The following is a 23,291-nucleotide window of genomic DNA, read 5'->3' on the forward strand; positions in this document are numbered from 1 at the left end:
CCTCTGCGAGGGGGTGGGGGTGGGGGAAACAGGCAGCGGGAGGCACAGCTTGTGCTCTGCCACCAAAGAACATCAGATTCAAAATTCCGCCCAGCTGAGGATGCCACACAAGGGCCGAGAGAGATCTGGCTAGGGTTTGCATAAGAACAAATTCTCACCAAAGAAGTGTGTGTGTGTTTGCGCGTGCGCGTGCACGCGCACGCATGTGCGTGTGCACACACTGGTCTCCTATTCTTGCTCTACTCTCTGAGATTCCTGAAAAGCTTGCTAGGCCAGATGCTCCTAGGTGGAAATGGGTTGGGGACTGAAGATCAGCTTCTGTTTCTGGGCAGGTGATAACTAAGGGAGCAGAGGAACTCGCAGGTTACTGTGTCTTACTCCCAAGGGGGAGCCTTCAAAATAAAAGTAATTCAAGATTGTAATATACCTATTATTTTCAGCAAGGTCTAATGATGAAAAATTACCCATGTACTTCTAGGCAGTGTTGATATTATTCTAACGGAAGTTTATTAGAAGAACAAGGCAGCTGCTAAACCATTAACGTCCTCAGCCGTTAAGGCACAGACTCCTCTCATGAGTGTATTATGCCGCGGGCAACTGCCTGGTGTCTAGCAATGAGGCACGTAGGGGCAGTGTCCTTCCAGCCAGACCCATGGCCCACGAGTTTTCAGGGGAGAGCCTCACACTGTATTATTATTATTATTGCTTTTTTTGGAGACAGGGTCTCACTATGTAGCCCAGGTCATGCTGTAACTCACTCTGAATCCCTGGCTGGCCACTGCCCAAAACTTGAGATTACAGGTGTGCACCCTGGTGCTCGGCATAAGCTCACTGCTATAGGAAGGCTGGACCTGGCTTCCCCCATGGTGAACCTGCTTGCCTCAGCTGTCCCCCCCCGATGGACAGACTCCAGTCCCTCCTCCACGGAGTCCTGGCTTCCACACATGAGTGCAGTGCTCCTGGGCCAGTGCTCTGTTATGACCATCCCCATGTCCACTTCCCCCCCTCTAGCTGGGCTGATGGTCAGCCAGCCCTCCTTTTGTTTCCTTGTCTCTAGTGGGTGCGTGACTACTGTCCACCTAAATAAAAGCAGGGGCTCTGGAAGAACCGTGGTGTTTATTTGGGATGACGTCGGAGTTGGCACTTGCAGGCCATGGGCGTATTCAAGGGGCTGAGGCAAAGGGAAGGATTTCAGTGCAAGAAGGAAGGATCACGTCAGGCATTTGGAAGCAAGATCTTTGAGTGGGTGGGCGACCAGTGGACAGTGCTGCCATCTTGTGACTTTTTCTGGGGAAAGTGGCTGTGGTTTGTGGTTCCAGAACAGCTGCCTCCAGGCAGTCATGGGTGGTAACCCTTCCTTCCTTCCTTCCTTCCTTCCTTCCTTCCTTCCTTCCTTCCTTCCTTCCTTCCTTCCTTCCTCCCTCCTTCGCTTCCTCCCTCCTTCCCTCCCTCCCTCCCTCCCTCCCTCCCTCCCTCCCTCCCTCCCTCCCTCCTTCCTTCCCTCCCTCCCTCTTGCCTTGTGGATTCTCTTTTCAGCTAGGCTTGGCTCAGGTGAGTCTGTTTTGAATCTGACCAGGGCCTTGTTCCTTTCCTGTTACATGGGCTGAAGTGAGGGGACCCGAAGCTGCTGGCCTGTGGGGTGGGGTGGGGTGGAACTACAGGGTGTGAATTTGGGCTTCCGGAAGGCAGCTGCAAGCTGGAAATTGCTTTGTTTCCTGTGATTAATGAGGAAGAGAAAGACAAATACACTCATTTCCAGGTAGCTGTTGCCAAGACAGCCTGAGCATGAAGGCAGCTGCAGTGTTGGGGCGGACCCCTCCTCTGCCGGCCTCCGTTCCCGCTGTGGGCATTCAGGTTCTGTTCTGGGGAGCAGTGTCCCAGCCAGGCCAGGGGCGCGGCATCATGAGCATCTCACAGGTTAATAAAAAGGAAATGCCAATGAAAGCAACACTAAGACCCCATCTCACCCCAGCCAGCGGAGCAACAACCAAGGCTCAGTGCTGGGGAGGAGGAAGCTACACACTGAAGCTGGTGTAACGGCTGTGGGTGTCCTCTGAAGACTCCTCAAAAAGACTAGGGAGCTGCCAGGTGACCTCCCTCCCACCCCCCCCTCCAGTGTTCACGTCCAGTGGCTGCAGGAAAGCGAAAAGCGAGCACAACAGAGCTGCGCACGCCACATGCATGGCGGCGCCACCTGCAGCAGCCGAGATCAACATCCTGGGCCTTGTCAAGCAATCCCATGAGAAACATCAGGCCATTTGGTGTCTGTCTCCCGTTTGCTAGGTCTGGGTGAGGTTTCATCTTGCACTGGATGGGGCTGTGGCTCTGAGAAGATTAGAAACGCAGGCTTGGGCTTGCTGGGGTGGCTCATGACATCCGTGCCTGGTGGGTGACTGACTTCAGGCAGCCAAAGCCAAGCAAGTTTCTGCTCATGAAGTTCCCTCATGGCGCCTTGATTTAACCTCCCCAGTGCATGCAAGGTTATGATGACGAGGACCGGGCCCTTCATAGGAGAAACCAGAAGACATTTCCATCCTTGGCTCCAAGAACCAAGACTGCCTTGACGAGGAGAAGGGGTCAGCGAGGACTCCAGGCCAAGGAGCCAGCCCGCTACTAAGGAATCCACGGGCAGCTCCACCCATCACAGCTCCGTGCCAGTCAGGGTGGTCAGTGTTAGCTGCTGTAACAGATGACCTTCGGTGCTCTCACCAGGCCTGGGTGAGGCCTGCAGTTGTGTCCGTGTCCAAGGGGCCCTGGTGGCTTCTGTTCTCTGCCTGTGTCATCTGGGATCCACATCTGTTGCTATGCCACCCTTGTTTCCATGGAAACCCAGAAGCGCTCACAGGCCGTTTTCCAAGGCCAGCTCTGGAAGTGGCTTACGTCATCCCCACCCACGTGTCACAGTCCGTGTGTGGTGTGGGGTATGTGGTGTGCGGTATGGGGTATACGAAGACACAGGTTCAGGGGAGGCTGGCAGCTGCCCCCCCAAGGCGGTCTGCAGGGCGAATCGGCCAGGGAAGGCTCAGCATTGCTTTACAGCCCCACCAAGCAGGTCTGGCCGTGTTCTGCCAGGGTGCTGCTCTCATTGCTAATGGCACTCTCCCCTACCTGCCTCCCCATCTTCCGTTTGCCCCCCTCTGCCCTTGGGGTGAACTTGAGTTCATGCTTTTGCTGTGTACCGTTCACAGGTGTTATTGGGAGGTTTCCTGTCTGGTATCTCGCTGTAAGCCCGCCAGTGGGTTCCCATGTTCTTGGTTTCCTGTTTGTCTGGAAAAGGCTGCTAAGTGCTGAAAGAATGAAAGCAGCTTCTATTTTAACTCATAATTTATGCAAAAAATCTTAGCGAAGTAGAAATAGAAACTTTCTTGATAGGCACCGTCATCCGGAACTCTAAAATAAGCATTATCCTTGATAGGAATTCAAGTTTAGGGGAAAGACAGGGCTTTGGTGTGGTTGCACTGATGTGGGTTGAATGGCTGGTTGGGGCAATTGAACATGGAAAAGAAATGAGTCGGAAAAATTATTTGTCTAATTTTTTTTTCTTTTTACCTGAATAACAAATCCCCCCAATAAAGTCGTATAAGATAGTAACCATTTACTTAGCCTGAGTGGCCACAAGTTAGGCTGGGCTGGGCTGGGCGTTCCTCCCGCTGACTGGACTAGGCTCAGCAGGTAAGTTTTGGGGTGCCCCATCATACAGAGAAACCCCACTGGAATGGTTTATGTGTTCCACAGGGGAGGGCACTGCTGATGTACATGCCCAGCATCATGCTCTGGGGATGTGAGTGTGAGAAATGAGCGTGAGTGGAAGAAGTTGATACATTTGTCACTATTGTGTGTACCAACATGCTTGTCTCTGTCTCTCTCTCGTCATCTCTGTCTCTCTGTGTCTCTTTCTGTCTCTCACCTCCTGTCTGTCTCTCTCTCCCTCTCTCAATATCCCCGTAAACATGTTGGTTTGGAGTGATACTTTCTTTTTTTTTTTTTTTTGGCCAGTCCTGGGGCTTGAACTCAGGGCCTGGGCACTGTCTCTGAGCTTCTTTTGCTTAAGGATAGCACTCTATCACTTGGTCATAGCGCCACTTGGCGGTTTCTTTTCTTTCTTTTCTTTTTTTGTTTTGTTTATGTGGTGCTGAGGAATCAACCCGAAGGCTTCATGCATGCTAGGCAAGCACTCTACCACTAAGGCACATTCCCAGCCCTCTCTCTTTTTAAGGCAATCCACTTGCAGTTAGTATTGCCATTTTCAAACACAACCAGCTTTTTTTTTTTTTTTTTTTTTTGCCAGTGCTGGGGCTTGAACTCAGGGCCTGAATACTGTCCCTGGCTCCTTTTTGCTCAAGGCTAGCACTCTACCACTTGAGCCACAGCACCCCTTATAGCTTTTTCTATATATGTGGTGCTGAGGAATCGAACCCAGGGCTTCATGTATACAAGGCAAGCACTTTACCACTAGGCCATAGTCCCAGCCCCACAACCAGCTTTTTACATTTTTTTTTGCTTCCTCTCATTTTGTCTGCATTCTGCTTTTGCTGCCAACCCCAGGTCCTACTGACTGATAAATCCAGAGAGGTTTTATTTCTGCCACAAATTCACACAAACTCGCACTGACTGAGAATCTCTGTAGCAGCTGAACTGTGTAATGCACACATAGGAATTACATTTTTTTGTTTAAAATTATCTGTTGATATTATTATTATCATCATCATCGTCATCATTATTATCATTATTTGGTGTGCTTGCTCCAAATGGTACACTACAGATTCTGTGCTTCTCCCTTGTTCTCCCAAACCTCCCAGCAATTTCTGTTGTGGCCCACACTAACCAGAAGCACACTGGGAGGACGCTGGGAAATGTAGTTCAGCCCAGCCAAAAGGACTGGAGAGAAAGCTGAGAGCAGGGTGTGGAAGGTAGCTAAGGGCCACGGGAACATGAACCTTGACTACAAGGGTGCTGGCTCCTTTCCTAGCCCTTGTGTCCTCTTTCTTCCACCCTCTTGGCCCTGCTCTGTGCCTGGTGGTAGATGGGGCTCACGCCAATCCATTTCTTCACTTAGCCATGGCAGGGTGGCTTCAGGTAGAGGAAAGTACCGGGCTCCAAACCCTTCACGCACTGGCCTCGCTTGGCACGTGGTGCAGCTACTGCTCTGTCCATCTCTCCCATCTACTTGCTGACGCACAGGTAGAAGGTGGTGGAGTTATGAGGGAAGTGCCAGGTGTGCACCCCACAATGCTGCGTCTCTACCTCCTGCTGGATGGGGTGCTGCTGCCAACCTGTCATTTCCTTAGTTGAGTAGCAGAGAGGGTGGTGAGGCTTGGGAGCTGGGCAGTCCCGGGGTGAGCCTGCCATGGGCCCTCTCCCACTCCTGGCATGGCAGTTCTGCGCTGGCCTCTCTCTCCTCCGTGCCAGCGCTCACCTCCCACCAGCTCTGTTTACCTCTAGAAAGAGGTCAGGTTCTCAATTTCCTCTGTGGCAACTTCCTTAGACGTGGCAAAGACCTGTGGCGGTTTGCCAGTGCAGGACCTGCTGGCCTTGGGCGCTGTGTGGTCCGGTCCCACTCCTCATCACAGGTGTGTTCTGGTCCTGCCTCCTGGCTAGCTGGCCCACCCAGGCACCTCACAAATCTCCAGTTCAGTTGATGACATGCTTGCATCTCCTTCCAGTGCCCCCATGCCCTCCCTGTGGTGCTCCGGTCGACTGAGAGGCCACATAGAGGTGGCCCTGTGTCTCCAGCTTTTCTGAGGTCTTCCTGGGCCCGTGAGCTGGATATTCTGGGACAGCCCTGACCGCAAACATTGGGTGCCTGCTAAAAGCTTACCTGCCTCTGACCACAGGTCCTCATCTGGGCTCGGCCAGCATGGGTCCTGGAGTTCTGGCTTCTCTCATTAGGGCGAGTTGGCTAGCCTCTGTCAGAGAGAGTCCACAAATTACTGCTTGAAGGCTGAATGGAGTTTTCAAAGAATCTGGCCTGGTAGGCGCTGACCCCGTGGCTCAGAACTGAGCAGGAATGTACTCTGCTTGGCAGTCAGGCCAGAGCCTGGCTCTTGCTGGGCTGGGCTTTGTCTCTGTGCTCCAGGCTCTCCCACGGTGGCTGCTGGGCAGGGTCACAGTTCAGCTTGCAGAGTGGCCATTACGCAGCCTCAGAGATCCTTCATAGCGCATCCTGGCTTGGGCAGGGGAGCCGGTGGCACCTGCTGTCCTGTTGTTGCAGGCCCATCAGTGCCCTTCTCCGTGGAGGGGTGGGCCTGGGGCAGGCACACACCATCTTTATACATGAGTGAAGGTGCTGCCATGAGGATCCTGTGCAAACTCCCCCTCTCCTTCTGAAGTCCAGGGAAACGGCTGTGTTAGCTGTGTGACCCTGTCATTCCATGTAGGTGTCGGCTTGTGCCAGCATCCCAGGGCCAAAGGACGCTTGTAATCAAATCTGGGAAGGGAGGAGGGGACCCAATTTTATGCGAAAATTTTCAGGAGTGCTTGAGTGGATATAATCAACAGAGGAGAAGTTAGAGAAGTTGCATACTCATAGTCCTTTCCTACTAGGGCTGACTTAAGATCTAATTACTGTCGAGTAATTGGCCTATACTGGCTGCTGTAGTTAATACAGGCCAAGCAAAAGAGGTAATGGAATCGTTCATTCTAATAAATCGGTAGCAGGGAAGTTCCTGCTTCCTGAGGGAGAGCTCCTCGGTTCCCCAGGGAGAGCCTCTCCTGTGGGGAATCTGCACCCCTCGAGACTGGAGGATCCAGGAGATCTCTACCATCGAATTCCTGCCCACCTAACAAGCTGACATTTATTGAAGAGCTGCCAGATAAATGTGAGGTTAGAGGAAGGAGCTGTGATCTGACTCAAATGACATTCAGAATGTCATTCTATTTTTGGGTTTCTTTGAACTCTCCTGAATTTTAAGGTTAATGAATTTAGAGATTCTGTTTGGGTTTTTTTTTTTTTAAATATCCTGGGGTGCCTGTCTGTTGGTCTGTCTCTCTTGTACAGCAATTTAAAACCAAACCCAGGGTCTCATTTATGCTAAGCAAGTGTTCTGGCACCAAGCTAGGTCTCCAGACTGTCTGTGTGTGTGTGTGTGTGTGCGCGCGCACACACTTACACGCACACGTGTGGCCTTACATTCCATATCCTCTTGCTGCAGCCCCCTGACTTTTGGGATTATAGATGTGGACCATCTACTAGGGAATTTTCTCTCACCTATATTTTTTTCCCTTTGCCATTGTGGATCTGAAATAACTCTTGGTGGCACAGAGGCGCCATGTGCTTCTCGGGAGAGACCAGAAACCACCAGGAACTCCTTGTGTTGTTGTTACTCACGGAGTCTACTGCCATAGAACCACATGTGTACTAGAAAGATGCTGAGAAACTGAAAGTAACTAAGGAAGAACCACATGACTCGTCAGGGATTTATAACAGAATGGAGTCTCTATGGTACATCTTGCACAATGAAGGGGATGTGCACTGATGTAGGAAGAAACAGGAAAAGGAGACACACAGACCAGAGAAAACACACTCCAGCAGTACTGGGGCTGTGGCTCAGAGGTAGAGCGCTCTTCCAGGCCCATCGACTGGAGGTGTGGTGTCCCCTGTCTGTGCTGAGAGGGGGCAGCCCCAGGCAGGGCCATACTGCCTAAGAACAGCCTCGGGTCACTATCACCATTCCTGGTTAGTTCTCATAAGAAGGTTGCTACAAGAGAGCAAGCCTGCCTTCCGACCCCTGGACTACTCTCCGACAGCCTCTCCTGCGCGTGCTTCTGCGTGGGTCACCTGTGTGGGGTCCTCACAAAGGCCAGTCAGTTGGACGCTGGAGCAGAGAGAGCCCCAGTTCTCCACCCAGCCTCACGAGCCATTTTATTCTAACAATGGAAAGCAAACGATGACAATGGGTGAAGACGGGAGAGGGAAACTATAAGAAGAGCCAAGTTGAAATTCTAGCATCGCACTTTGTAATATCTGGAAAAAAAACACAAACGAATTGGGTTACTAGAAGATCAGAGATGCCGGGAGAAGAAGCAGTGAGCTTAGAGACAGGCCTGTGGAGCTTACCCAGAAAGGACAGACACACAGCCTCGGGCCATGTCTGCAGCCACAGGCTTTCTGTGTGGGACGGAGGAGCTGGGGAGCAGGGGACAGAAGAGCATTTAAAGAAATAATGGCTGTAACGTTTCCAACTTGCTAAAAGACATGTACTTGTCATGTGACCTGGCAAAAAACCCCACTTGCAGTTATTTCGTTGAGAGAAATGAAAACAAATGTCCAGAGGAGATTTATATAGAAGTTTTCACACCAGCCTCTCAGCAGAGCCCAGTGTGGAAAAGAGCCCAAATGTTTGTTAATTGCTAAATGGCTAAACAGATCCTGCCGTACCAATGCTGTGACATCATACTCACGTGTGAGCAGGGCTCCCTACAGATGCCCCGCCCCGCATTACTTGCTGAGGCTGTTATGTGGAGTGAGAGGAGTCAGGGAAGCATGCCTGTGTGCAAGGCTGACTTCCATGGAGGTCCAGAGAAGGCCGACGTGGAGTGTGAGCAAGGAGCGCGGCGTGGCCAGAGCCTGAGGCTGGAGCCCCTGGAAGTCTGGGTGACCGGAAAGAGGCGTGTGGGCCCTGGACAAGGGCATTCTAGGCCACTGCTGCGTGATGATGACACAACTGCCCCTTCCCTGTGCCTGTATGCAAATTACATTCCAGTGTGACTTCTGGTTTTTGCAGTTCTCTCTCTTTCAGTACTGGGGATTGAACTCAGGCCTCGCCCTGGCCAGGCAGGCACTCTACCAGCCCTCTCTGTGTTGGTTATTTTGGAGGTAGAGTCACGGATGCCAGGCTGGCCTGCACAGCGATTCTCCTGTGTGCTCTTGTCAGTCTTCAGGGACGATGCCTGGTGGGTGAGAAATTCCCGCTGATCCTAGCTGCAACTGCCACCTGTGCCTGGCGTCCAGGGCATCTTGTGGTGTGCAGGGCTTCCCGGTGCCCTCTGCAGCCCCCCTGGAAGAGCCGTTAGCCAGAACATACAGGGCCTGACCCGGATCCCGCTCCTCAGTCACCCTGAGGAGAGTGGGGCAAATCTCCATGTGCAGCACAGCAGTGGGTGGTCCGGGCATCACCAGGGCAGGTTCCAGGCAGAGGCAGGCTCTTCAGACGCAGTTGGAGCTATGCGTATGACTGTTGTTCACTTCCCAGGAGTGAGTGCAACTGGCTCAGGGCTGGGGCACACAGCCTTCCCACAGGAAGCATGCCTGTGCCAATCCACAAACCAGGCCTCCCACAGGAAGTGTGCCAATCCATGCAAGTCCCCAAATGAGCCCTCCTACAGGAACTGTACCTATCCATGCAAGTCCACGACTGAGCCCTCCCACGGGAAGTGTGCCCATGCATGTAAGTCCACAAATGAACCCTCCCACAGGAAGCATGCTCATGCAAGTCCACAAATGAGTCCTGAGCCTCTGCCACAGACACAGGGGCAGACACAAGGTGGTCTGCAGGCTCCACTGGTGGTGGGTGGCTGCCTCTCCCACAGTCTCCTTGGGGACACTGGCCACGTCCCTCTGGGACATGAGAAGAATCAGAACAGCCTGGACCAGGTGACCCATGCTATCACCTTCCCCTTTCCTCCCTCCCCCCTCAGGTGAGCAACCTGAGCTCGCCTCTCCCTCCTGGCTGGGAGACTCAGTGTGTGGCTGCAGGACGGAGCATGGAGTGGGCTCCAGGAGGTGCCAGTGAGGCTGGGCTCTGCCTCCCCATGCCCTGTGTGCACAGGGCAGCTCTGGATGTGTGTGTGTGGAAAGATCCCCTCGAGGCCTCCTGGGGAAGTGCAGCGCCATATGCCCTGTCTCCTTCTCCTGGGTTCTGGGGAGCAGCACAGCTTGTCTGTGCCTGCGCTCCCGGGGGGCACCCACATAGAGTGGATGGCCGGGGGGACCCCCTGGCCTCTCATCCAATTCTGCAGTGGTAAGACACAGGGACCACGGGACAGAGTTGTATTAGGAGCTGGGGTGAGGTGGCTCCCAGCCGTCATTTCCTAGAAGAGTTTGGGGTTTTGTCAGAAAGAGTGTCAGTGGAAAAAAAAATAATTGTGGCAATTGTCTTAGCCATTTCTGGCCTTGTCATGGCGAGGCTGATACAATCAAATAAGCTGGGAGTGAGGCTGGGTTGTTAGTGTGAGAAACTGGCCAGTGTTTGGCAGTTGAGGAGGTAGAGGTGCTGAAAGTGTTTCCTCATTACCAGGATTTATTGTCTTCGGCTCTGGGAAGGTGCTGGTAAGCAAAAATCAGGCCACTCACACCAGTCTGCAAGGTACTTAGTTTTTTTTTTAATGGAAAAAGAAGACGAGAACAACATAGCCATTCCTGCGAAAGTGAAGTAGATTGCCGCCAGACTTATTAGAGCTGACGCTGGAGGCCGGTGGAGAGTTCTGCGTATTTATAACACAAAAATGTATTTGAGATTTAAACAAAAGCAGAACAAACCAAGTAAGAGACCACTTTGTTTCCATCCTTAATGTGACTGAAGTCATGCACACAACATTGTACCACAACTTCATTTGCCCTTCCCCAGCTGGCTTTAATCCTTGCCATTCAGCTTTGTCTTCCTTCAATTGTGAAAAAAAATGTGCATTACTTACATACTTAGAGCCTTCATGGACCTGTGGCTGATTTCATTTTCTCCCTCCCTTACTTGAGATAGAATTTTAAATAGCATTTTAATAGAAATTATATAAAATTATTGCATATGTTCCTCATTTTATAAAAAGCATGTCAGCCTGCCTCCCCTTTTACAATGTTGATTTTCCTCTCTCCTTTACATTTTTTTCTCCAAATTAAAATAGTTTTCCAAGTTAAAGTGCTGGTCACCCACTGGCTCACACATGTAATCCTAGCCACTCAGGAAGCTGAGATTTGAAGATCAGGAAAGTCTATGGGACTCTGATCTCCAATTAACCACCAAAAAGCTGGAAGTGGAGCTATGGCTCAAGTGGTAGAGCGTCAGCTTTGAGTGAAAAAAGCTGAAGGACAGCACCTAGGCCCTGAGTTCAGGCCCCAGTAGCAGGGCTACCATAGCCCAGGCTATGATAGGTTTATCATACTACGGAGCTACCTTTCTGAAGGGTTGGATCCATCCAGGCATGGACTCACCCACGCTGTGTGATTTCAGGACCTGAAGGGCTATTTCTTTCTGACGGTACCCATTCCCAGCCACTCCCCACCTCCACCTGTGCTGGCCCTTATGTGTTTGTGGGTGTGTCTGCTCTGGGCACGAGCTGCCCAGGCCTTCACCTTATCCCATCCCCCATGACCACCACTGCTGCTTCTTCCGCATAGCGTTTCACTGCTCAGCCACACGTTGGAGCAGTCCTCCATTCTTCTATGGCCAAATCATGTCCTGTTGAACAGAAACAGCACCTTCTGCGTGTCCACTCCCTCTTTGTCTTGAGTACTATTGTTATGAGTAACACACCCACAAGCAAGCTTGAGTGGACAATGCTTTGTTTTCACTGGACTGACATCGCTGGGCCCTGTGGGAAGACCACATTTGGCGTTCCTGCGGAATCCAGAAGCAGTCCTCCCGTGAGCTGCACCGTTTCATGCCCCCATGGGCCGGTGCTGGGGCTCCGCTTCCTCTCCATGACAGAGCAGCTCGTTTTGTCTTTCCGACTGTAGACAGCTGGTATGGAGCCATGGCTCCAGGGCTCTCGGTGTGCATCTCTGTCGTGGCTAATGGTGCCTCCATCTTCTCATGGCTTATTTGTCCCTTTGTCTGCCTGCTGCTAGAAGCCGTCTATTAAAGGATTCTCCAATTTTAATTGGGCTATTTTTTCTTTTTGCTGTTGAGTTGTAAATAATATTTATATTCCGGATACTCATCCTCTATCAGATGATTCACAAATATTTTCTCCTATTCTGTGGGTTAGCTTTAAGAGAATGTTATATATGTATGTATGTATATACACATATGTATATCTTTATATATGTGATATATGTTTGTAAAAGTAGTTGTACAAAGGCGTTCCAATTGAACCTATCAATTTATGAGTTCAGTGAATGTTGGCCAGTGTCACCTCGTCTATCCTTCCCTTCCATCTCTCCCAGTCCCCCCTTCCTCTCCCCTCAAGTTACCTTGCTCCATTTTTCTCTCAGTTGTCTTTACCTCACTGAGAGTTTCTTTTGAAGTGCCATAATCTTCAATTTTGTTAAAATTGAATGTTCTGTGGCTTATGAGGCTTTCTCTCTGTAATAATTAACAACCAATAATTAGCAGTATATCACAAACAAAAGCAATGGAAAGTTGGAGTGGAATGTAGGGGTGCAGTGGCAGCTGGGGTGTTGAGTGGGATGGTGAGTGGGGTGTTGAGTGGGGTATTGTGTGGGGTGTTGAGTGGGGTGTTGAGGGGAGTGTTGAGTGGGATGTTGAGTGGGGTGTTGAGTGGGGTGTTGAGTGGAGTGTTGAGTGGGATGTTGAGTGGGGTGTTGAGTGGGGTGTTGAGTGGAGTGTTGAGTGGGATGTTGAGTGGGGTGTTGAGTGGGGTGTTGAGTGGAGTGTTGAGTGGGATGTTGAGTGGGGTGTTGAGTGAGGTGTTGAGTGGGCTGATGACTGGGGTATTGAGTGGGGTGTTGAATGGGGTAGTGAGTGGGGTGTTGACTGGGGTGTTGAGTGTGGTGGTGACTGTTGAGTGGGATATTGAGTGGGATAGTGAGTAGAGTGGTGACTGGGGTGTTGAGTGGGGTGTTGAGTCGGGTGTTGAGTGGGATATTGAGTGGGATGTTGAGTGGGCTAGTGAGTGGGGTGTTGAGTGGGGTATTGAATGGGGTGTTGAGTGGGATGTTGACACACACACACACATGCACACAGGCACACACAAGAGTCATTTTTGTGCTGGATGGCTTTTGCTTTAAACTCTCTTGGGTAACTTCCTTCTCAACACAAAAATACAGGAGCCTTCCAGTGTGAAGAAGGTGTTCTAGGAACACCACTCATCCTTTCTGTTAAGTGTGTGCTGTGCACTTCCCCCTTCCTTCTTGAACACACACAGGAATAAAGGGGTGAGCAAGGCAGGTGGGGTCCCAGTACCTTGTGGGGACCCCGCTTTGGGCGGAGGGGGTCACAACTCAGTGTGGCACCTGGGAAGTGAACTATGCGGGCATGAAGTCTTTTTCCATGAAGTCCTGTGTCCACCGGGCTTCCGCGCCCCACAGCCCCGACTCTGCTCCCCAAACTCCAGACCAGAGCGAGTGGAGCCGCTGGTCCGTGAGCTCACAGCCAAGCGGAGGGGGGAAGAGCCAGAATCCAGGGTGTGCCTTGGGACTCAGGTGGTGGTGGAGAGGAGAAGGTGGTTCTGGAACATTCCTGTGTGTGGCCCTGGGGTTGTGGTGTGGGCGCGTGTGGGTGGTGGAGGGAGAGAGCCATGTCCTGTCACCAGTGATGGCAGTGCTGGAGGTTCTCAATGCTAAGTCCCCCCACCTGAGGTGGGGGTCCCATGCTGTTCACCAGGCGTCTGTGAATGAGGGGCCGCCCACCCCGCCAGGTGCTTGGGGGAAGCTGGCAGCCGTCGTCTTGGCTGACCGGGAGAAACGTGGCGGTGTGTTGCAGTTCTGATGCGGGCTGAGCTGCGGGCTTTCCGTGCGCTTTAACGTGTGCTTGTTTTCTAGGGCCAATGGCTCCTTCTACGAGATCCTACAAGTGGACTTTGGAGCCGACAACAGCAGTGGCCTGGCTGGGGCCCAGCAGATCAGCTGGCAGCTGGAGTACCCAGGCGAGGACTCTAGGAGCGAGCTGTTCGTCTCCGAGATCTTCATCAGCCCCACCACCTTTGTGGGTATCGTCCCTCTTGCCATGGTGAGAAATCTGGCTCCAGAAAAGCATCACACAGACATGTCCATTGAGTGCTTTTCATGACTCAAACACAGGAGTGCATTGTGTAATGCTGTCTCCAAGCCCTCAGTGCAGTTGTTTAAACAAGGCAAACACACTTAAGCTGTGTTTTATGTGTCTGCTTTCTGTAATGGCTCCTGGAAGCCCTTTAGGGTGGATGGGGCAAATCCCTCTTTGTTTGTGGGGATTGCAGGGCGGCTTCCCGGGAGCCCTTGTCCTTGATTGTCTCCACTGTGTGCACACAGGACCTAGGGCTGTGCTACGATGTCCCAGGGCTATGCCATGGGGACCTTGGTCCAGGGACCAGCCCCTCGTCCACTAGTGTGCCCTGAGAGTTCCCAGGTGGCCAGGACTGGCATGTTTTAAATGCAGATAGATCAAAAGAGTGCTGCTGGGAACTGATTAGAGGACCCTGGACGGGGTCCCAGAGCCCATTGAACAGCCTTTGTTCCTGTTTTGTTGGTCTGGTGGTGACTGCATTTCTTCCTTTGAGCTTGGCTGGGACTCTGTTCACCCCAGTCAAAGGGGCCAGCCACACCCTAGGACAGGGCTGTGGATGAGAGCCAGGGAAGGACAGTGCTCTGGGGTCTGCAAGAGCCCAAACATCAATAACCATTTCTACATCAGCACTATGCAAATCCATTCTGCATGGCTTTGCTTTTCTTGTCTTGTACCAAAGTGTGGGGGTCCACACACAGGTATCTGAGGGCAATCTGGCTGATTGCTGAATGAATGGGGGATGAATGGAGGGACCTGATCTGAACTTCCACAGTCACCCCATGAAGTCACGTTTAGTCTGGTGATAACCACACTGGGAGGAAAGGGATGGATGGAGGTGAGCTTGAGGATGAGGGAGCAGGGGTGGATGAAAGTGATCTCTGGAGGATGAGAATGTCTCCAAATCCTTTTCCCTGGAAATCCAACACATTTTCCAGCTCAACCTTGAGGAGGCCGGGGTTGGGGAGAGTGTCTTACTCAAAGTTCTCACCATTCTGTTCCACTTAACCATCCTCCCTCCCTCCCTCCCCCTTTCCCTCCCTTCCTTCCTCTCATCCAACCTTTCACCAGTCCACTCATCTATCCATTCACCCAATCTTCTATCCATCCATCCATCCATCTGCCCATCCACTTACTCATCATCCATTTATCCATTCTTTCATCCATCTATCTACTCATCCATCCATCTATCCACCCATTCATCCATTCTCCCTTTTATCCATCCACTCATTCATCATCCATCCATCCATCCATCCATTCATCAGCTCCCTCAACCATCCATCATGACTTTCTGATGACTGAAAAGAGATGAAATGGAAAGGATGGACATTTTGAAGTTGGAATCACCAGGCTGAGGAGGCTGTTTCTGTCTAATATTTCCATTTCTAAAAAACCAGCACAAATGTCAGATGTGCAAAGGCCTTTCTTTCGCAGGGTGGTGGAGAGTGAGGGCGTCCTGTGAGCAATGTGCCGTCTGCACCGTCTTTACAGTCTCTGACTTCCTGTGCCTTTTCTGTGTTTGGGAAATGCTAACCAGCCTGTCTATTTCTTTCCTGTTTTTTTTTTTTTTTTCCCTTCTCTGTGAAAGCACACATTTTCCCTTCCCTCCACAGTGTTGCTTTTCTAAGTGTTTTCTGCCCAATTACTGAGCTTTGAGTGCAGAGATTTGTTCCCGTGGGTGGCGTGGAGTTTAGGACTGTAGCCCACGATTCAACTAGTTTTTAAAACTAAAAAGCCCAGCTCTGCACATGCAGATAAAAACACATTATCTTTCAGAAAGAGTGGAATAATATGAAAGAACACACCTGGTGGGTTTCTAGGCAACTGGGATCATGGGCTCAGCACAGGCCGATCCCCCTCCCTTATCCCCCCCGGCACGGAGCCCGAAACCCCACAGTACAGCCCGGCCACAACGGCTTCTTTATTTCCCACAGCGTCTGTGTGCCGGTGCCGTGCCAGGCGCTGTTCTAGTGCACCGGCCAGGCTCAGCCTCTCTGCGTACACCCCAGGAAGTGGACGGGCAGAAACAATAGACAGCACCTCATCATTTCAGGAGTGACGAAGCTCCTGGGGGAAGAGGACAGAGACCAGATTGGGGGGGGGGGGGAAGGGAGACGAGGTCTTCCTCAAGCGTGGGCATTGCTTGTGCCAGCTCATGTTTCATGGGCTCTTCTCTTCCAGGCTTTGTTCTCAGTATGAGGTTCCTGTTGCTGCTATAACAAAGCACCCCCAGGGCAGGAGCATCCAGTGGTGTGGATGTATTCTGCACTTTTGGAAGCTGGAAGTCTGGAATGGCTCATACAGAGCTAAGATCAGGGTGTTTGGGGGCAGAGGGTCTTTCTGGAGGCTTCAGGAGAGGATCCACTGTCTGCCCTTTCCGGCTCTGAGGAAATCTCCTGCACATCTCCATTCCTAGGTTTGCTTTCAGGAATGGCGTCACTTCAGCCTTCGGTCCCCACATCACCTCTGCATCCAACCTTCTTCCTCCCTCTTTGAAGGACCCAGCTCACATGCTGCAGAATGCTTCCAGTGAATGAAGTGACTTCTTGCTGTTGAGGACAGTACACGTCCAGCGAGCACACTTCACAACAGGCCAGTGCCGAGCACCATGCCGGTTGTGGCTGCCCTGTGGGCGGTGGCCATGTGGCTGAGCACGTGGCTCCATCGAGGGCGTGTCCCAAGCCCATTGTCACTCCCATTCCAGAGCGGGATGTAGATGCTTGGCCTCTGCTAGGTGCACATTAAAAATCAATGAAGAAGAATTGCTTTTCTGAGGATGACTCACAGTCAGCACAGTGCAGGCAGGAAAGGCCCATGAAGATGTTTGGGCTGGTGGACCTGTGTCCTTTTGGAAAAACCTTCAAGGCTGGATAATTTCTGAAGGTGAAAGGGAGAAAACGGATGTGGCTAAGCGATTTTAGGAAAGAAGCTGGCAGAGGCCAGTGAAGGGTGGGCAGTGGCAGTGTCTAGGTGCTTCCATGGGTAGCAGGGAGGTGATGGCATTAATAACGATTATAGAGCGAGCCGACCTCATGAATATTCATGACGCCTTCATACCGCCGCCACTGTCGGGAGCCACATCTGGGAAAGAGTCCAGCTCCGAGATTGTTTGCTTTTGACAGGAACGACGGGAGGGGCTTGTGTTTCTGCTTCATGTCTCCTGAAAGGTGGTAAAACAATCAGGGAAGCGTGTTCCCAGATGGTCATTTTCTTGAACAGCTGTCCCTGGCTCTGGACAAGGGACTTGGGCTGTTTATCGTGGCTGGAGGCAGTGGAGGCTCAAGCTCCAGAGTCCTGACTGTCAGGGGCCAGGGAGGGAACCCGAGGCGTCAGTCCCTGGTGTTCCCACTAGGTGGCGCAGACAGACCGAGCTGTGGCCACAGCTCCCACTCCCCCGGGGCTCCCTGCACACCTGCCCTGCCCTCCCCCCAGCTGGGGGCCTTGCTCAGGAGAGCCTCCATGCCCTCACCTTGTCCAGCCACATCACGGAGCTGTCCCTGTGCCTCCCTAGCATGAGTCCAGAGGGAGCAGAGGGCCTGGCAAATTGCCGGCGGCAGCACACCTAATAGTAGCCATGTCGGACTGCAGGCAGAAAGTCATCTTCAGGGGTGGACTCCTCCCGCTGACGTGGAAGAGAAAACAGGGAATCTAACGTGGAATCTCCGAACGTCTCAAAACGTTAGTCACCAGGTCACCAAGATCAGTACAAGTTGGTTTTTTTAAATTTTAAATTTTCTTTCTTTTTTTTTTTTTTTTTTTTGCTTCTTGTAGGGCTTGAACTCAGGGCCTGGGTGCTGTCCCGAGCTCTTTTGCTCAAGGCGAGTGCTCTACAACTTTGAGCCACAGCTCCAATTCCAGTTTTTGAGTGGTTCATTGGCGATAAGAGTGTCCCGGACTTTCTTGCCTGAGCTGGCTTTGAACCGCGATCCTCTGATCTCAGCCTCCTGAGTAGCTGGGATTCCAGGACTGAGCCACTGTATCCGATGTGCATTTTCGGTGGTACCTTGCTGTGACTGGGGAAAGGGTCTGTGAGACAGGCCAGTGACTTGCTCCCGTTCTGGCTTTTACTGTGGCAGTTGCTGCCCTCATTGACTAGCGTGGCCCCGTCTTCCATTTAGACGGCATCACCTCACTTCATCTTGGGGTAGGACTGGACTTATCGAGGAGCAGCCCCAAGCTACCCGTGGCAATGTAAATAAAAGCAAATATTAGATCAGGTTGTAAACTCAGCTTTTCAAGCGATTCAAGTGCTCAGAAGCGACGTGGTGGCAGGTGTTTGCGTGGTGCAGTGCAGGCCGTTGGGCTCACTGGAGGAGATGGCTCGGGGGTGCCCTGGTTCCTCCCCCAGGATGCCCTCCACTTCACTCCGCTTAGGTATTTGTTATAGAACGAGTAATAAAATTTGTGGGTTAATAATGCACGGCATACTGATGTGTGTGTATTTACGTCGTCTGATTTTACTATGTGTATCATTTCCTGCTAGATTTTTTTCTGAGGCAGAAGAGGAGTAAGGACATGTTGAGTGGCGGGTGGGGGGTGGGCGGGTGGAGGGGTGTCTCTATGGGCCTGGTTTCCGGGCCGCAACAGCCACAGTGTCTGCCTTGCTCAGGAAGATTGGGGCTTACGCTTGCTGGTTGCATCCTCCTTTCCCCATGTGTGCTCCCCCTCAGGTCCCCTTTCCTCCACCTACTGGATGGTGCCACCCACCTCCATGCAGGCCTTGCTCCTTCCGTGGGTGTCCACTATGTCAGTCATCTCTGGAAACTCCCTCACAGACACGGCCAGAGTGAGCTTTGCCGACTTCTGAAGCATCTCTCCATCCAGGCAGTCTGACTGTAAGATGAACCCCCACCTCATCTGAGGCGGGACACAGACCTTCATTAGCTGCTGGCCAGTAATTACACCTCAAGGGATTAGCTGCCAGACTGTCATTTGGACAGGAGCCATGTGTGTTTGCACCAGAAATGCGTTCTTTCCTCTTACTGCCAGTTGATGAAGCTTTCTGCTTGTGGTCTGGGGGTTGATGGCTCAAATCTGACGTGAGGTTCAGGCCAGAGGACCCCATGTGTAACTGAGCAGAAGCTGCTCCCGCAGTGATGCCCCTCTCCACCAGCTCGGCCTCTGGCCTTCGGTTTTAGAAGCCTACTTTGGGAAAAGGTGGTCAAGAATTTGGTAATTCCAAGGTTAGAGAGATTCTGCAAGTCTGACTCTTCGTCTTGACAGAATTTCCCTTCCAGTCTTCCCTTTCGGAGCAAATGGTTGCCCGAACAAGAACCTGTGAGTCAGGCGGCTGCCCCTGCATTCCAGCCCCATGCCCCGGCTGTCAGCAGGCCCCAGCAGCACCGCCCTCCAGCCCGGAGACCCCTGCTTTCTCCGTCCCACCCGGCCTCCAGCTCAGGGGCCTCGACACTCTGTCCTGTCCCATCCTGGCCCACTCTGCACACACGTGGAGGCTCTGCTCTCCCTCCAACCCACCTCGTCCCTTGTGGAGTGAGTTCCTCCAGGGCCGTTGGCCCCTCTGGCACACACTTGGCCCTCTTCTGGGGAGCTCTGGGAAGGGGGGGCTTGATCATCCTTGCCCTTCTGGGGTACACAGTTGGCTGCGAGGTGCTGTGTTTTTCTGAGTGGGCTTCGGCCTGGAGTGGTTCCCGATGCTTGCTTCTGAGGCCTGTGACCCATCTGGGACCCGTGGAGAAGCCCGCCCCTCACTCCTGACGCCGGGCATCGGTGTTACCTACCTTTCTGTTACTCTTAATCTTCTTGCTTTGGGTTTAATTGGCGCATCATTTTTGTGGCATGTTAAGGGGGACCGAGGGCATCGATCCAGGCCTGTTTCTTTTTTTCTGCTGCAGGCACTTAGTGCTGTAAAGTTTTCCGTAAATGTTTACATGCTGTGTTTTCATCCACATTCATCTCCCAATTGCTTCTGATCTAGCTTTTGATCCATATGCTACTTAGCAATGGGTTTCATATTTTCTATGGACTTAGGAGAGCTTTCCATGTGTCTTCCGCTTACTGATTTCTAATATTTATTCCATTGCGGCCCAAGAATATACCTGGTGTGACTTGATTCCTCTGGTGTTCATTTAGATGGCTTCTCCCAGTAACCGTTCTGTATGCACAGTGGCTGTGAATGTCAGGCAAGGGGCGGAGCGTCCAGCTCAGGGCCACCATGGAGGCCCACAGACTTCCTCAGTCCTGACCGGGGTTTGGAAATACCCTTCCAAGGCATATGTTTTGAAGCTCTGTGGTTGATATGCAGAGTTCAGGATTGCCACATCATCCTGGCCAGCCGGCTGTCTTCATAAAACGTCCCTGTCTGCAGTAGCTGTATGTCTGTCATACTATGTGTTAGGAAGTCTGCTGGGATGTCCATACAGCTCCTGCCGTGATCGCTTGGCCAGTACTAGCCTATATATTGCACTCATATAAACATATATCATGCATCTGGATTATATATGTAGTATATAAGTTCTGTGTTAGATACCTACATGATATATGTGTATCACGATGTGCCATGATATGCATGCACATGATAAAACTTCCTTTTGCTTTTTCCCTGCTTATGTCCTTTCTTTTCTTTTTCTTGGTGGCCCTGAAGTTTGAACTCAGCACATCGTGATTGCCGGCAGGTGTTGATGCTACTGAGCCATGCCTCCCTCCTGCTTTGTTTTTGGTGCTAGTTTTTGAGACAGAGTCTCACTTTTTGTCTACCCAGTCGATCCACTTCCTGTCCATGCCACAAAAAGTTGCTCCTGTTGGGACTTGTGTCATTGCTGGGACCACAGGGCTGTGCCATCCCACCTGGCACACCTCAGAACAGGGGTCTTACGGATTTTTCTGCCCAGGCTGGCCTTGGACCACAACCCTCCCAATGTCAGCCTCCTAAGTAGCTAGGATTATGGGCAAGAACATTTTCTTGAAATTGTAGGCAGAATTTATTTTGTGTGTGTGTGTGTGTGTGTGAGAGAGAGAGAGAGAGAGAAAGAGAGAGAGAGAGGGAGAGAGAGAGAGGAGAGAGAGAGAGAGAGAGAAAGAGAGAGAGAGACCTGGCAGTCACTTTGTAGTGTGTAAGCTATGTATATTTACTGCAATTTATCTATGCCCTTATTTTTATGTCTCTCTTTTCGTGATTTTTTTAAACATTTGTGCCATCTGTTCTCCATTTCCATTGTCTTTCTTTTCTAATTTACTTTGGATGCATCAAGTTTTTTTATGATTTTGTTTTATCACTTTTATTAGTAGATTAGCTGTAACTTTTGTTTCATTACTTGCTGGCTCTTTCAGAGTTTATTGTGAATACCTTTCATGTAGCCTGGCCCAGCTTCAAGGGCAATGTTGTACTGCTTCACGCAGAGTGTGAGAAATAACAGTTTCACCCCTCCATTGTGTTTTCTTGTCCCCAGTCCCTTATATACATGAAGGAAAGAGTACAATGAAATCCATTTGCAAAATTAATGTACTGAAGTGAAAAATAAAGGGGAAAGTCTATAGTATGGCACGAGTTCGCTTTGCTTTCTCCTCTGCCGGTGTCCCTGTGAGTGCCTCACACATTGTGCTTCTAGCTGTCCCCGTATTGTGCTGCCTTTTTTTTTGTGTGTGTGTAAGCAGTGGGTCTGCTTAACCATGAAATAATAAGAAGTCTCTTATTATTTGTCTCACCTGTTGTTACCATTTGTTTTGCTCTCTGTGCCTTTGTGTGGATTCAGCTCTGGTCTGGCGTTCTTTCTTTCCCTGACGAAAGAACGCGCCTGGACCTTTCCGGCTCCGCGAGGCTGCTGAGCGCCAGCCCGCCGCGCTCCTCTGTGCGTGCTTCACCTTTCTTTGGCCTTCTCGTCTGTGCAACCATGTCTTCAGGGGCTGGAGTGGTGTACCGTGATGCATTTTTCCTCTCAGTACTTAGAGATGTGAGTCACTGGCTTCTTGCTTCTGATAAGAAACTTGGTTCCAACCTCTCTTTGTCCTTCTGTACTTCAAATGTGTCCTTGCTCCACCCCCCCCCCCCCACACCAGACTTGAAGGTGCCTTATTTATAACCAGCTTCATGCCATTTGTGATGTTTCTTGTTAGGGTGTTAAACGTCTGTCTTCTACTTGGATTGTCTAAACTAAATTGGATTTGAGATTTAGAATTTTCATCAAATTTGAAAATATGCAGCCTTAATTCCTTAGCCCTTTCTTCCGTTTTCCTCCCTTCTCTGCTGACTCTGATGGCGCAGAGCTCAGGTGACTTAGCTGTCTCCCGACTGGCATGCTCTGTGTCTGTGGAATGTTTTCTTTAGTGTGTATCGGCTGTGCTGGGCCTCCCTCAGCCGCTCCCTGTGTAAATCTGCACCTTGACTCCTCCCAACTTCACCCAGCTCTCTGGCTCATCCCACAAAGCAACAGTGTGACTGACACTTGCCTACAAAGCTCACTGCACAAACACACACACACACAGAGTTCATGACACACACAGAGTTCATGACACACATACACACACAAAGAGTTTACCCCCCATAGAGTTCATCACACATACACACACACATAGAGCTCACGACACATGCCTGCTAAGTTCATAAAATACACACACACACACACACACACACACACACACACACACCCCTGTGGAGTTCATCACATACACACGGAGTTCATTGTATACACACACATATGGAGTTCACAATGCATACGTGAGGAGTTAATGACACACACACAGACCTGCAGAGTTCATGACATACACACACGTGGAGTTCAAGACACACACGTGGAGTTCATGACACACATGTGGAGTTCATGGCACACACACGAGTTCATGACAAGCATACAGAGCTCCCTTCTCCCCCCAGAGTCCAAGACACACACGTGGAGTTCGCGACACACACCTGTGGAGTTCATGACACACACCTGTGGCATTTGTGTGCCCCCCTCCCCCATGCTCTGACCCCACCCATGCCTCATGGATATTCTTGTGTAAACTTGGGTAGCTGCCATGCAGTTGAAGCCCAGCAGTCTCTCCCCACCCTGGGCCCCCTGCCCCGGGACTCTGGCCTTCAGCAATAGTGAACCTTATTAAGTTTGTTTCCCTGTCTACCTGCAAATTAGATGAGAGACGGCAGCACATGGTTGAACCAACCATCTGTCAGGAGTCGCTGGAGCCATGGCCCTACCAGCTGCCTGGTCTTGTGCTTCTTAAATACATGGGGTGTCCGCCCTAGCTCAGATGCCCCTGTAGCGGTCACATCTCAGGTGGATGCTCCCGCAAATGCTGTGTCTGTGCACATGAAGGGCTCTGTGGCAGGGAGGAGGCTGTGGCTCACCAGTTGCACAAAACCCAATCTGATTGGACCAGCTGGAGCCACATGACATGTGCTGGGCCAATCTCTGGGGCCAGAGGATACCAGGTGTTGATTGGTTGTGGGCCTGGGGAGCCTGATCC

The 23,291-nt window shown here is 51.3% G+C and overlaps 1 protein-coding gene across 1 annotated transcript in view; it reads left to right on the forward strand.

Annotated features, from left to right (window-relative positions):
* Tmem132b (transmembrane protein 132B) overlaps window positions 1-23,291 on the forward strand; it is a 131,455-nt gene that overhangs the window by 83,086 nt on the left and 25,078 nt on the right. The window contains exon 4 of the mRNA XM_048340717.1: window positions 13,655-13,841. Coding sequence (XP_048196674.1) covers window positions 13,655-13,841 — 187 coding nt within the window. The remainder of the gene's footprint in view (window positions 1-13,654; window positions 13,842-23,291) is intronic.

Source organism: Perognathus longimembris, chromosome 3, assembly GCF_023159225.1.
Source record: "Perognathus longimembris pacificus isolate PPM17 chromosome 3, ASM2315922v1, whole genome shotgun sequence".
NCBI classification, from domain to species: Eukaryota; Metazoa; Chordata; class Mammalia; order Rodentia; family Heteromyidae; genus Perognathus; species Perognathus longimembris.